At 39.4% G+C, this 14,799-nt stretch overlaps 1 protein-coding gene across 3 annotated transcripts; it reads right to left on the bottom strand.

The window, feature by feature from the left end:
• Positions 1-153: 153 nt before the first annotated feature.
• Positions 154-13,567, bottom strand: LOC103722811 (inactive protein kinase SELMODRAFT_444075-like). 3 transcript variants are annotated; one of them, XM_039129302.1, is made up of 10 exons: positions 13,283-13,567; positions 12,163-13,017; positions 11,150-11,337; positions 10,980-11,074; positions 9,753-10,786; positions 8,776-8,936; positions 1,236-1,312; positions 1,010-1,157; positions 644-793; positions 154-536 (listed from the first exon to the last, which is right to left on the bottom strand). In XM_039129302.1, exons 3-10 carry the CDS (start codon positions 11,186-11,188, stop codon positions 471-473), a joined length of 1,770 nt encoding a protein of 589 aa, XP_038985230.1. In that variant the 5' UTR covers positions 11,189-11,337; positions 12,163-13,017; positions 13,283-13,567; the 3' UTR covers positions 154-470. The 3 variants fall into 3 exon arrangements, with proteins under 3 accessions (XP_038985230.1, XP_026655648.2, XP_038985231.1); XM_026799847.2 differs by having other exon boundaries at positions 11,150-11,304; XM_039129303.1 differs by having other exon boundaries at positions 11,150-11,249.
• Between the last annotated feature and the right edge of the window lie 1,232 nt (positions 13,568-14,799).

Raw genomic sequence — 14,799 nt, 5'->3', positions numbered from 1 at the left:
CCGGTCTCCATGCTTTTGTTGGATAGGGGCGCTGTAAGGCGGAAACGCAGCTGAAGTACGTGTTTTACCCTAGCTGAATTCATCATCTGATTCTGACCTTAAGCTGCTTCCTGGTACGTAAACACACTGAAAAGCAGATCTATAGCCTCACCGTACCTCCATGAATCACTTATTAGCACCTATACTGCCATTAACATTAAGAATACCAGTTACCATACGATACATACAGGACTACCACAAAACATGGCAAAATATGGACAACAGATCATTTAAAAGGGGCCCATAGTGGGTGGGTTACACATCACATCCTATCTACAATTATTGTCTTCCACATAAGACGAGCCGAGCCTTCTCTCCCAACGTGCTGCCCTTAAAGCCTCACGGGAAAGCTTTTGGATCAAGCCCTCTGGGGGCCCTTGCAATGATACACAATCTTATCCGGCCACTTTTCTGAGCTTTTGTTTACAGCGTCATATCAAGGTGTTGTACTGTAATTTCTGTTCCAGCACACTGTTCCCCTCGAGTATATGGAGCACCTTTCCAAGAAATTATACACGAATTTGAAAGATTAGGAAATTGCACACCGTTTCTAGTTTGTCACATAATGCTAGGCTGCGAGTTTTTGTTAACGACTCAGGATTACCTGAGACATTCGTGGCCTTGCATGAGGTTCACGTCTGATGCACAATGATGCTGCATACAACATGCAACAAACCTCATATTCAGAGTAGCAATTTCCTAATCGTGGGTCTACGAGCTCATCTATCGCACATTCATCCAATAAAGGGCGAGCCTGCTCGAACAAAGTATGAGCAATGAGACTGCGGAGTAGATTTCCATGATGATAGCAAAATACATTGGCAAGTGCAACTGTGTGGCCAGTTTAAGGTAAGCGATTATTCCCCAATTCAAGTACCAAATCAGCATGATTATAAGGTCTAATTCAGTGCATATGATTTAACTTTTATTGTGCTTGTCTATGAAGATATAAATGCTGCATACAACTTACCCATTCAGCGAGACACCGCTGATCCCTTGGACGACTAATATCCACTGCTTTCCGTCCCGAAATAAGCTCCATGAGTACAACGCCAAAGGAATACACATCTGCCTTCTCTGTGATTTGTCCAGTCTCGGCATATTCTGGAGCCAGATACCTAAGAAATAAAGAAATTATTTAGCTTTCTTACCAATTATAATACAAATAGGACATGATCCTCATTCTAGTTGTGTACCCAAAGGTGCCAATTGCCCGTGTTTCCAAACCGTGGTCTACATCAGGCTGCCATCTCGCCAAGCCAAAGTCTCCAACCTTCAAAAGTAGATGACCAGGGTCAGATGCCTTATCGATCATTCTGTCCAATCATTGCATGCTGAATTGAAAGGCACAAGCAGCAGGACATGGATCTTTTTAAATTAGCTTAACCTCAAATGAACTGCCATAAGATCCTGGAGCAATACATTAATGATGCAAAGAAGGGTTCGAACAAGAAAATTGGTAACTTTTTACACGGCAAAAAAAAAAAATCGAAAATAGAATAACAAATATGTAACCGTGTATGTGATACATAAGCCAGATATTCATCTTACCACGTGAAAGTCTATTGCCAATCACGGATTCTGATAAAACATTCATAATAAGGGTTAGGCCATAGGCTACCATTTCCCTGGTACATATATTGAGACACTGGCGTACATAGAAGGATAGACCATGATTATGGGCAGCCTCTTTTGCTTGTTTTACTTGTATTGTGTTACTTCAAAGCCATTACCGTTGCCTAATATAACCTGCATTTGCAAGTTCTAGTACATATACAGCACACTGTTTCTAGTCATAACCATTTGGTTTTTACAATGCTGTCCGATAAAATCATATATTGGTAAAATTTCAGAGATGGTCTAACCTAATGCATATGAGATTGGTACCTCGTATCCCCAAAGTGGTCAGGCTTCACTTATAATGTGCTTTAGCTAGGTTTGCATTAAATCGAATGTCCAATCTATTAAAGCTGATGGAAGTTCGGAAAGAGATGTGTTCCTGCTTCAAGGATGGTAGCAATGGCTTCTTGATGAGAAATCTGGAAGCTTGTGTCACCATTTTAGGAAAAATAAGTGATTATGAATAGAGATGTACATGCAAGGGCCCAATAAGATGGAAGACCGGAATAAAATAAAGAAAGGAGAAAGTCATCTGGATATTTATTGTTATGGTTTTTTCTCCATTAAAACAGTGGAGGGCTTCTGAGAAGAAAAAGCAAGGCTTGTAAGTAGAATGATTGAATAAGTGTAAAATAATGAGACACATGGAGGAAAGAATAATAAAAAAAAAAGAAAAGGTTTGATGAGAGGTTCAATGGTGAGAATAATTGTATGCTCTTCTTATCTAAGAAGCATGTATATAAGTTCATTCAGATTTTTGAAAGGTTAAAATTCATCAAATATTTATAGGCAGAATGGCATTAGACGGAAAAAATAGTGAAGCATGACCTGTACGGCAGTGGGAAACTTAAATGCCCTGATCCAGATGGCTTAGGTTCTCCTTTAATTTCTAATGCACCTAATTATACTGTCTGAAGTTCAAAATGGTGGAGATCAGGGAGGCAAAAGTTACACAAGTTTCGTTTTTTCTGTTTTTTTTTTCCCTTTTAACTGAGTTCCAGGAACTTCTGCAGATGAGTTTCAACAAGCATTTATCAATTGTCAATATGTTGAATTGATGTGAAAAAGTGAGTCTACCATATGCTCTGATACTCAAAACATAAATGTAAACTAAATAGAGAATAACAGGCAGAGTAGCCTTAAAAAAACTAATGCCTCAGATTTCTCATGCATATTAACGTGATAAAAGAAAAAAGCATCTTCCTCTTGAAGGTAAGTTTGTTAGAGGAAAAATGTCGAGTCATTTACTTACGGTTGTATTATTCCATATACACACACAAAAATGCGCACACAGCTTCATTCTAACATTGGAATGACAAAAGGCTATGATAGGACAGAGTGGTCCACAATTATACTTATGTGCCTTGTTAAGATTAAGGCACTCTATAGCATTGCTACTACTACTTGTACTCTTTTAAGAAATAAACAAAATCAAATCCGACGCAGAAAACATACTTGATAATGTTGTTGCTTTTTTTTTTTTTTGCTTTTAAAACTTTTTTTTTGAAATTTTTGAATGCAAAAATCATGGAAAAATCTCTTTCAAATGATTTGGATAATGAGAATGATATAACATGCTATTACTACTACACCTCTACCTCCTCCGTCAATGTCTATGCCACCACCAAGCCACAATTGTCATCTATAGCCACCACTACAACCCATCAGCCATGGCTGGTAGCCACCATCATGATCTGCCACCATCACCATGGACATTGCCTGATCATCACCGTCGCCACCCCTCCACTGTCACTCCCCCCACCACTGCCATGACAGCTGCTGCCACCAACAGCCATCCAACACCATTTTCCCCACCAGTTTACGAGCACTAGCACCATCATGGCCGCAACTTGCAGCCATCATCGCTCCATTGCCAATTGATAGATTTTAAGGTGCACCTCGAGATGCAAAAGCAAGGACTCATTGTTTAATATAGGCCATTAAGCAGGACAACATCCCATGAAGCAATGGGTCAGCTCCTTGCAGGAAGTAATTGCACTTCTCAAAATTAATTGTGCCCCAAACTCATTGCAACTTCAAGAGCATCGCTGGGTTTAAAACCTCACTATCTGCATCTGAGGTTCATGGCAAAACTTGATATCTGTCACTTGTATATTTACTAGTTGAAGCATGTGCGATGCACGTGCCATAGAATATGGGAATGATCATAGCAAAAATGAGTAGGGAATAGACATTATTTGATTTTGTTTGAGAAAAGATAACAAAGTTACTTAAATTTAATAAAACATGGTTTAATTTTGTATAATATAATGTATTATGAAATATGTGAAGAAACAGATACTATCTTCTTCGTAAAAAAAAGACAGAAGTAAACAATCCTATAGTTACATTACACTAACAGCTTCAAATACTGGAAACTCTTAAGTAAACTCATGAATAGGCAAAGAACAACAACTTCAAATACTGGGCAAAGGTAGAGTAAGTTGGTTGATCTCTAGAAATGAAGAGTTCGGATCTTCTCTAGCTCGTCTCTAAATTGTAAGGATCCAGCTAAAATCATATCAGCAGAATAAACTGGGGATCTTCTCCACCTCGTCTTTGAATTGAAGAGGTCCAGTTCAAATCACACATCATCAGTGTATCACGTGAGTGGTTGAAAAGCAAACCAAGTATAGATTATGGAACTACAATGCAAGTCAGCATTTTTTGACTCAATTTCATACCATTGCCCTAAAAAATTTGGTCATAATTTTTTCGGTTGTAGAGCAAAGGAACTCTACCAAAAATAGAATCAAGAATTTACCATTTCTGTAAAAGATGTGAATGATTAATATACATCTAAAATTCCATGGTCATGAACCTTCATCTCATCACCACCAGCAAAAAATCTATTCTTTCCGCTCATATCATAATGGATTTCATCTCATAATCACCACTAAATTTTTTATGTTTTACAAATTGCCACAAATCACCTGATCAAATCAAAACAAGATTAAAAAACATCAAAGCCAATCATTTTATTGGTATAGAAGATCATCGAGATAAGATATAAACATCAAAGAAACTCATGGGTGCATGGCCTCATCACTCTTCACCAACTTGTTGTGAGCCTTTTCTTAAAAACAATGGCAAGTCTAGGACATCACTTAAGGAGGGGGCCTTCTTTAGATGTCTTTAGATGTATTATGCTAATCATTTTATTGGTATAGAAGATCATCAAGATAGGATATAAACATCAAAGAAACTCATGGGTGCATGGTCTCATCACTCTTCACCAACTTGTTGTGAGCCTTTTCTTAAACACAACGGCAAGTCTAGAACACCACTTAAGGAGGGGGCCTTCTTTAGATGTCTTTAGATGTATTATATTTTACTTTATATAATGCACCTTTTATTATTGATTTATTTTTGGAATAACATCGATAGGTAACCCAATTGAGAACAAACTAGAACCAACCCATTCTTGATTGGTCGGATCGTTGCCTCCCACATTAATTGCTTTTGCTCCTTTGCCAAAAACTGAGAATTGATTATGATAACTATATATTATATATGGTTATTTTTTATATATTCTTCCTTTTTAATTTTGATCTTATTTTCCTTATTTGCATTTTGAAAAGCATTTTACATAGCTGCATCAGATATATTTAGAAACACAATATGTATGGAATATTTTTAACAAAAATTCATAATATGTATAAAATCACGAATGTTACATGATTATAATCTCATTGAGAGAGATTTTCACTACTAACTTAAAATAATCTCCTGCAAAATTTACCAGAGGAGACTGAAGGGAGAAAATAAAAGGAAAAAAATAAAAAAAGTAAAATTGTAACCCATTAGAGAAGATGGGAGAAGAGGAAAGAAAGGTGGGCCCGCATACACCTACAATGTTATCCTTCTTTCTAGCAAAAAAATAAATAAAATATTGAAATGTCTCTCCCTTCCCTTCCTGTTTCTCCCCACATCATCCTCCCTCCCTTCTCTTCCTCTTCCTAGCCCAACGGCTTGAGATCAATGATGAGGACAAGGATGGATGTCAGCAAGGCTGCAACCTTGCAGTCATCATCGATGAAGAGATATAAAGGAGGTCGATGATGGGGGAGAGTCTGGCAGCTATGTAAGTAGGTATGTACATACATGCATACATACATATGCATGTTTGTAGGTATGTATATACTCCCCCTCAAATAAATATCAATTTCCAATCAACAAAGTCACTTGAAGCTTGTAAATAAGATTCGGTAGGTTACCCTAATAGCACACATTGAACAACAAAAGATCTGACTGAACAATGTTCAATGTTATAGTCTCAGTAAGTTGGTTCCTTATAATTCAAGTCATGGTGACGAACCCTCCTGCCACTGAATGCATATACATAATTTGAATTAGCACTTGCAGAATGGTCTTGCATAAACATAATACAAGTTCACGTTTGAAGATCTCATGATCATTTTGAACTCATGCAACTACTCATGATTTGATGCTATGTTGTTTCTTAAATTTTATTACATATTGTAGCCAGAATTTTGCCAATATTACATATTAAACCTACCTTTATCCCTATTTGCAAATTGACCCAAATAAAGTTACTTATATTTGCAAGACGACGCTTCAGTTAGGGTTCCACCTCCCATATTAAGCACGATCTCTAGTTAGGTTAGCCAAAGGTGTAAGATGACTATGCTGGTTATTCTAAATCGGGGTCCACTTTAAGGTAAAGAAAATAGGGTATACTTCTTTCTCCTTCTACCACCTGCACCACCACCACCTCCAACACCCTCAGCAGCATTGCCACCGGTGCCACCGCCCTCACCACCCTTGAGCCAAACTGGACCCATTACCACCGCCCCAACCCACCCTAGCCTCAGCATCTGCTCTATCTCTACAACACCCTTGCTAGCACCTGATTTGGTCCAGCACGGTGGAGAACATGAAGTTGAACATCGCCTGCTAGAACAGCAGCCCGTTGCACCTCTCCATTGCCTCCACCGTTGTGTCAGCTCGCATCCTCTTAAACATCATCGTGCTCAATGTAGAAGGCACGGTCGCCAAGCCACAGCTACTTCCAAATTATCAAAACCAGTACCATGACATCCAAAATAAATGGCACAGGGGAGTAGGGAGGTGTCGAAGTTGAATGGGTTGCTGTTGCAGGCCACAGCCTCCTGCAAGCCTAGCTCTTGCATGGCGAGGCGACAAAGGATGAGGTTTCACCGGTTCAAGTTCATCAGTAGGGCAAAGGTGATGGTGCTGGACAAGGAGTTCAACCAAAAGATGTTAAGATATGAATGCTCTGCCTCCCCTTTGAGAGAGAATTGAATGGACGAGCTTGGGTCTAGGACTTCTAGGGGAAAGCTTGGCCAAATTGGAGACCTCGAACGATGCCCTAGGTATAGGGTAAAGCTCATCCTGGGCCGGGCTTGGGCACAAAAAATGTCTAATTTTACATAGGCATGGCCCGAAGCTCGATTAAAAATGAATAGAGTTTAGGACCGAGGCCTAGCCCAAGAACAACTCTAGAATAGGGTGACCTTGCCTATGGCTGGAGGAAAATGGAGGACATTGTTTATGTCCTCCCCAGTTTACTTTGGCGACGTATTGGAGCTCCCAACAAACCATTTCTTCTTTATCTCTAATGGTCATGGATGGTGGGGAAAGAAGAGAGGGTGAGACGGGGACAAAGATTGAGCGAGCATAGAAGAGGACATGGGCGTAGAAAAGGAGGCAGGCAATGTCATAGTGACTATGGAGCTCACTGATGGCCTTGGAGGAGACACCATGTCCTAGGGCACTCTCCTATCGAAGGCACTCATCTCCGCCTACCGAAAGCAAAGAAGAAAAAAAAGGGACCCATGCATGTAGAAGAAAATGAAGGGACCACATCAACAAGGATGATTTTGATCACAAAAAGGAAGTCCCCACTAATGCCAACACTGATAGCTTCTCTAGAGTTACCTTAACCCAAAGGCTGTCTTGATAATGTTATCTAGGTTGATTTGCAAATAAAGATAAGGAAAGATCTAATACATAGTATTGGCAAAATCCTAGGTGCAATATGCAAAAAAAAAAACTTGGTATTTAAAAAAATGCTAGTGCTAAAGCCAACAACCTCAATATTTGTAAATGATTGCCATGAATGATAGATTAAAATATACCCACAACTAGATCTTTATAGAATAATGGAAGACAAAATTTAGGTGGGGGAGTGAATTAAGAAGTTGAGAAGTAAATAACACATGTATAATTTAGTTTTTTGTAAAAAATTCAAAAGAAAAAGAATGATTAGACAAAATTAATGACTAAAATGTTTTCTCAAAAGAGACATTAAGCAAAAGGATTGTGATGAATGGAAATCATGCAGGTAGTGGAGGTAGGGAGAGATTGTGGGAGGCAGCATAAGATACTACAATGGTGAAATGCATTTTGTATTAAAAAACCATAGGCCCCAAAACAAGCAGATGCATGGAAGTGATGAGATTTGCTGTTGTAAAAAGAACTCCAAGCCATCAGATTTTATTTAAAGACAAACACACATAAAAAACTGAAGGCAATTAAGTCAATTTGCCATGTCCACCCTAAACTGCTCCAAATATCATGTCTGATTTTACAAAACAAAGCAGCCAGGTAAGAAATGTGAAACTTTTCAGCTTAGGGTCCAATCTAAATAGAGGAAACTGGGAAGTAAAAATTAAAGTAATGGTTAGTTTGTTTAATAGCACCAATTGAGGGAATAAAGCATGCTAGGAATGGTTATATTTGTGGTTATGAAGGCATAAAATGTATCAGCATTACACTGAGTATAGGATCATATTTCCCATCTTATGCAAAGTAAACCTTAACAAATCAAGATAAGTACAAATAAGAGTTCGATAAGTTTTTTAGACATGAAAAGAAAACTTGAGCAGGACATATACTTCTCCATGTAGTCAAGGACATATCTAGAGGCCGTATAAAGGTTCAAGATGAAGAATACAATTTTTGGACTTGACAAAATATGGAGAATTTTCATAAGAGATGTAATGTTTAAATAGAATAAAATTTTAAATAGCAAGAGAAAGCTCTTCAAAAAAAAAAACATGTTTTAACTCATAAGGCATCATCAAAGTAACTAAAATAAAAGAATGTAAAAAAGATAAAGAAAGGCTATACCATTGGTTCAAAATCATGGGTGACAAGAATGTTGTTTGACCTCATGTCACGGTGGACTATGCAGCCCACCCTGCACTCTTCATGAAGGTATCTCAAACCTCGAGCTGCTCCCACTGCAATTGTTTGTCTAGCAGACCATTCCAAAGGCTTTTCATTACAACCTACAAAGATTTAAACCTTTAAGAATTACTTCCATTCAATGCTATACAGTTCCTTGAATAACCCTTCCTTGATGGCAGGCTGTGGTTTTGATTTCTGTAAAACACAATTAGTGAGCACCTACACAAGGCACCAAACCTCATTGGTGCTAGACATTCTGCTTTTGCAGGTGCCAAAAGGTGTCTTCTGGTTTCCATTTTCCAGTGGAATGCTACTTGAAAGCCCACCAGTCTAGGTTATATTGGTCAGATGGAAGCAGATTAGGTCTGTGGCCCCCTGCACTTGAAACATTACTTTCAAGATATTGCTAATCCCACAGAATGCAGAACACCTGTGCAGATGGCTCAGATGTTTAAAATGTGTACACATACTAGCCGGCAGACAGCTGCTGTAACTAAGCCTGAAAACGGGTATGCATAATAACCATCTCATGCACATGTGCTGCACGTTCAGGAGCAGCACAATGCTGCTACCCCAGTTGAAGCTAATTAATGTTGCCCTATAAATACCTTACAAAGCCCCTTATTTGAAGACATCACATTAAGTGTCAAGAGTTTTGTTCTTCAGAAAAGAAAAAAAATCTAAAATGGTCTTAGACAAGCCAGTGACATATTTTCGAACCTCATGAATTTTAATATAAAAAAGACTCATTTTTGTGAATACAATTTTGATGACCTAATCAAGATATGATTGCTAGATTTTAAGAGGGAAGGCCTGAGCAATCCAGAATGAATTGAAAGAACTAAAAGTTTCCATATTAAACAGCCATAAAAGTCAGAGTAAATCAATAGTTTGAACTTTAATTGTTAGCTATTTACCATAGAGATGGGAATCCAGTGAACCATTGCAGATATATTCATAAACCAGCAACCTTCTCTTGTCTTCAACGCAGAAACCAATTAGCATCACAACATTGCGATGCTGCGCACAGCTTAAAACCTCCACCTCAGAGCAGAATTCAAGATCTCCTTGAGAGCTAGCCATTTTGTGCTGCTTTACGGCAATGGCCTGACCATCAGGCAACATCCCTCTGTAAACAAATCCAAAACCACCCTCAGCCAAGAAGTTTGCACGGGAAAATCCACCTGTTGCAAGTTCCAGCTCAGCATAACTGAATCTTCTAGGAGGTTTTCCAAACACAGGTGCCTTGTGTTGACATATTGAACATAAAGGAGGAGGTCTTGGAGGTGCATTTCTAGGCAGTGAAATTGCTTCCCTAATATTTCCACTGAAATCGTTATCTGATTTATAGTTCAGGATACTGACTCTTGCTTTCTCATCAAGTTCACAAAACTTCTCCAGTAAGACTTTGGCTGTGAAAATATGAGCTTTATCTTTGAATTTTTGACAAATTTCCTCAACTTGGTTGGAACATGTTCGAGCCGTGCTGAATATCTCAGACATTCCATACGGAGAACCTATGGTTGTTGGACTTGAGCTTTCACTGTCAGACCCTGAGCTAGTTATATCCACTTCTCGGGTCGCTTTTGTGGTTACTGATTCATTCTTAACACCACCATTTGCTTCAGAAGCAAAAAATTGCGATGTTCCAGGATCTGAGCTTGATACTGATGATGTTCCAGCTTCGGTAGCAGTAAATGGTGTCCCAATTTCAGGACTGCTTGTAGGAGTTACAGCTGGCCCTCGGATGGACTTAGGAGGAACCCTGGTTTGTTTTGAGTCTTTTTTAGGTGATTTGTCTTCCTCAGGAGGTGATGGATAGCGCATTTGGGGCTCAAAATCAGGTGATCCTATCAGATTTAATCGGAGAACCTTAGGTTGATAGTGCTTCACAACTACAATGTTACATTGAAGTTCTTCCATGCACTTCTTTTTCTCATGCTTCAGCTGTCTGCATATGAAAGTGATTAGTTGAAGATCTTTCAGGGTCAGAAATCAGAAGGATAACAGAATCGATAATATGCATACCTCATCTAGCATGCAGAGTAACACTTAAAAAAAAAAAATCAAACCTTGCAAAGCTAAAATCCAATTTTTAAAGCATTTTAAATCAAGAAGAAAATATTCTACAAATTAATCATTACTTGTCCAAGACAACCCAGTTTGCTTGAGCTCTCTTGGATTCAGCAGCCACTACACCACAAGGTGATCTGGAAACAATCTTTATCTTGACATTTATCTGTAGAGAAAAAGATGTATGCTAGTTAGCAAAGAGAAGTAAAAAGACAGTTAACATTAAAGTTGATGGATTAACCTTATTTGGATCATAAAAATCATGAAGTTGAAGCATCATTTGGGAACATAAGTCTGCGATATCTGGCTTCTGCTCCAAAGCTGTCCTAAAATAGGACCTCCTGTGACCACTGGCACAGTCAGCCGCAAATCTTGGAAAACTCCATATTTTTCTACCTGAAGTATAGGTTCAGCAAACTTAGTATTTCCCTGCAGAAAATGGGTCAGATATCGCACAGTAGAACCCCAGAAAGTAAGTAATTCTTTCTCCTTCATGAATGCTTTACCATATAAACTGTCACTCTTACAAGGATATTCTCAGATCAGGGAAAAGGCACATAATCGGACAAGAATCTTAAACCAAAAGAGCACTTCTAAAAATACTAATTTTCTGGTAAATGATTTTGAACATATCATTCATTAGAAACTGATTTTCCAGAAGTCTGGTTATCCCAGTATCTACTACATCAACTCCTAGGCTACCTGTGGTCTCCAAACCGTCGGAGAGGTATACAATCTGCTTAAAACCTAAGGTCAAAATTGTGCTATCGACTTGTTGCATAAACATGCTTTTCTACCATGATACCAAGCTTAAAAATAGTCCTTGTCAACCAATTAATGGCCTATACGTGATTGAAGACTAATGCAAGTCCTTAGCAATGATGAGGGAGGCTGAAAATAATCATTCCTCCAATATAGTATATTTGTTTCTTGATACTGAACATAACTTCACAAACCAAAAAAGTGGCTTTCTTGCTACATAATAACAAGCTTTCAATATAAAAAATATCGATAAATATTAGCTGAGGCTAAATCAAAAATATTGAAGTATGAGCTAATGATCATGCAAGCGATCTTTCTCTGAACAAGCAGTGACTACACAAGCACACTTAGAAAACAAACGCAGTGGTGAGTTTAATAGAACGCAAGCAGTTATCGACCAGCAAAGAAGAAAATAAACTAAAGGAAGCCAAACAAAGGACCGCACGGCATTTCTCAGGATAGAACAAAACAGAAAGTTCGGAGAAATGATACCTGAGCCGTGTGGCGGAAGCACAACCAACAGGGTGATACAACTACCAGGTTGAACAACATGGGTTAAAGCCCAGACAATGGCAGTTCTTGGAATTTCCTTCGAAGCCTTCACTGCTACCACAACCCTCCCATCGTGACCCTTATCAGTCTTTCCAAGCTTCTGGTGCAGATTAGCATTCATCTCACCCATCCAATGCCAAACCCAAAAACCTCAACTAAACTCTCACCTTTATACCCACCTCACAGAACTAGGCCTCCCACCGTCAATAACAGAGGAAGGGAACCCGGAAGAAGAAAAAGAATAGACAGAGGCTTTAGAAAAATAAAACTTCCCATCACTAGGACACCAATAGCACAAGTTAGATACCAATCGAGGAGACAGGAATTCGCTGTCCTTGTCACTATTTGCAGGGAATCACAAAAAAGATAAAGACCTGTCAACCCGATCATATGAAATGCCCAAGAACTTTAACCCGCCCGACCACATAATCTTTCTCCCCTTATCTTTCTTATCCTTCCCTCTCCCTTCTTGATGCCTGCGGGAACCCTTAGAAGGCTATTTCTCAGCACCTTTCTTTTTCTTCCAATAATTCAGACATTCCAAGCATACAAAGATGTGCTCTTCGTTTAAAGAAAGGTTTTTTTTTTTCTATAGTTAGGGAAACACCAAAAACTAGAGAGCATGAAACATGGTTCTGATGGGTGTACCATCACTTTTGCCAGAAAAGGACAGGGAAAAGGGGAATCGGGGACCTTTCCACAGTAACAAACTTCCTGATCCCCTTCAGACCAGATGACCCAAAACCCTAGAAACCGTCAGCCAAACAGCTCCAATAAGGTGAAAACAAGGAGCGCCTGCGGGGAAGAAAAAACAATAGTTAACAAGAAATCAGTCGACCGATCGATCAAATCACCGAAAATGACAAGAAAGGGCGAGACAATAAGATCAAAAGAATCTTTGGTCAATCCCTTTTAACACAATCTCATCAATAACCCCACCCTCAAATAAAGATCAAGAAAAACATAAAACAGTTGCTTAAGTGGACCCGAATCCTGGACAACTAACTCAGTCCATGGAAAGCATAAAAAGAGAAATCTTTCGATGTTTTATCCGAATAACCTCTTGGATCTTCGAAGAAACTTGAAGACCTAAACCTAAAACTGCAGCAAAGAATCGAACAAAAGCCAGCTTGGTTCAACGGCATTGCATGACGATCTTTCAAAACGATCGGAAAACAAAATCTTCGTTTCTCCGAGGGAAGAAGAATCAGAATGCAGCACGAAAAAAAGAGCCAGCCCTATCAAATCGAAATCGAGATCTCTAGGAAAACAAGAAGTAAACCCTAGCCCTAGAAAAGAAAACGGAATAGGAGAAGGCGATCGACGCGAAGAAGCGGAGAGAGAGAGGAGATACTAGCCTTCTCTCTTCCTCAGCTTCACGTCCCCTCTCCGGACCGCCATCGGACGGTTGTTGTTCCAAGATACCCCTCCCTTCCTCCATTCCGAACCTTCTCCACGTATGACATCACGCGGCGATCGGTGTACCGCGGAATGTCTAATGGACAAGAACACGGGGAACCATAAAATGCCAACCGTCCGATGCTGGAATTTAAAAACAGCCCGCCTTTACGGTCCTAATGGCTATTAATGTAAATAGGTGAATAAATAAGAGGCTCTAATGGAGGCACCGAGGCAGGAAAGAACATGGTGGGGCCAGAAGAATGGGACGGACCGGACCGGACATGACGGCCCCAGTCGCCGTCATATTTTACGGTCCTCAGTGTGGTTGGGTGGACCACCGGACCGGGCCTGGCGAAGGACCGCTGCTGTCTGAGACCCGACTGACACCATCGGGACGGTGTGTTCTTGACGGCGTCCGACGCGACCCCATCGTCTCGAGAAGGCGAACGGAACGGCGCGGTTCGAGGGAAGCCTGGCCGGTCCCGCAGATAGAGCTGGAAATAAGCTCAGGGCGGAATTTGGGCCGGTTTTCGGCCGGGCCAACTTCGGATTTAGGCTTAAACAAGGAGTCCATTCATTTTTCAGACCCGGCTTAGGTATATCACTAGCTCCTCCCGAGTCCGAGTCCGAACAAGACCCGAAACAAAGGCCCAATTTAGGCCCTTTTTTTTGGTATGTTGTTATTTGGAGAGAATAAGGAAGTAAAAAACAAATTAAAATTAGTTTAGCTAAGAATAATATGTCATGTGTCATTTACTTGTATTATAAGAGAGAGCCTAATTTTTAACTAGTTTATTTGCTTGTAAATCAATATTATGAAATATTAAATTTCAATCAGATTTGGGTCAGATCTATTTTTGGCCCAAATAGGTAATTTTGGGCTAACCCAATCGAGCTTCGGCCTAAAGTATGTAAAAATTTTAATGTTTAAGCCCGGCCTAAAGCCCAAAAAAAATCGGACTGAGTTTAGGTAAGGGTATGGTCTGACTCAGCCCGACCCAATTTCAGCTCTATTCATGGTTCATGCCCCGAGTTCGAAGACTCACCCAAATTCGAGATTTTTTCTTTTAATTAAAAAATCAAGAATATCCGAATCAATGAAAAAAATAATAAAATGGATCAGATTCCTATTCACGTGTATGTTGCGCTATTTTTAATTTTTTCTATATCACTATA

This window comes from Phoenix dactylifera, chromosome 8 (genome assembly GCF_009389715.1).
Source record: "Phoenix dactylifera cultivar Barhee BC4 chromosome 8, palm_55x_up_171113_PBpolish2nd_filt_p, whole genome shotgun sequence".
Taxonomy (NCBI): domain Eukaryota; kingdom Viridiplantae; phylum Streptophyta; class Magnoliopsida; order Arecales; family Arecaceae; genus Phoenix; species Phoenix dactylifera.
Note: the sequence above shows the minus strand (reverse complement) of the source record. Positions and strands in the feature narration are given on the sequence as shown.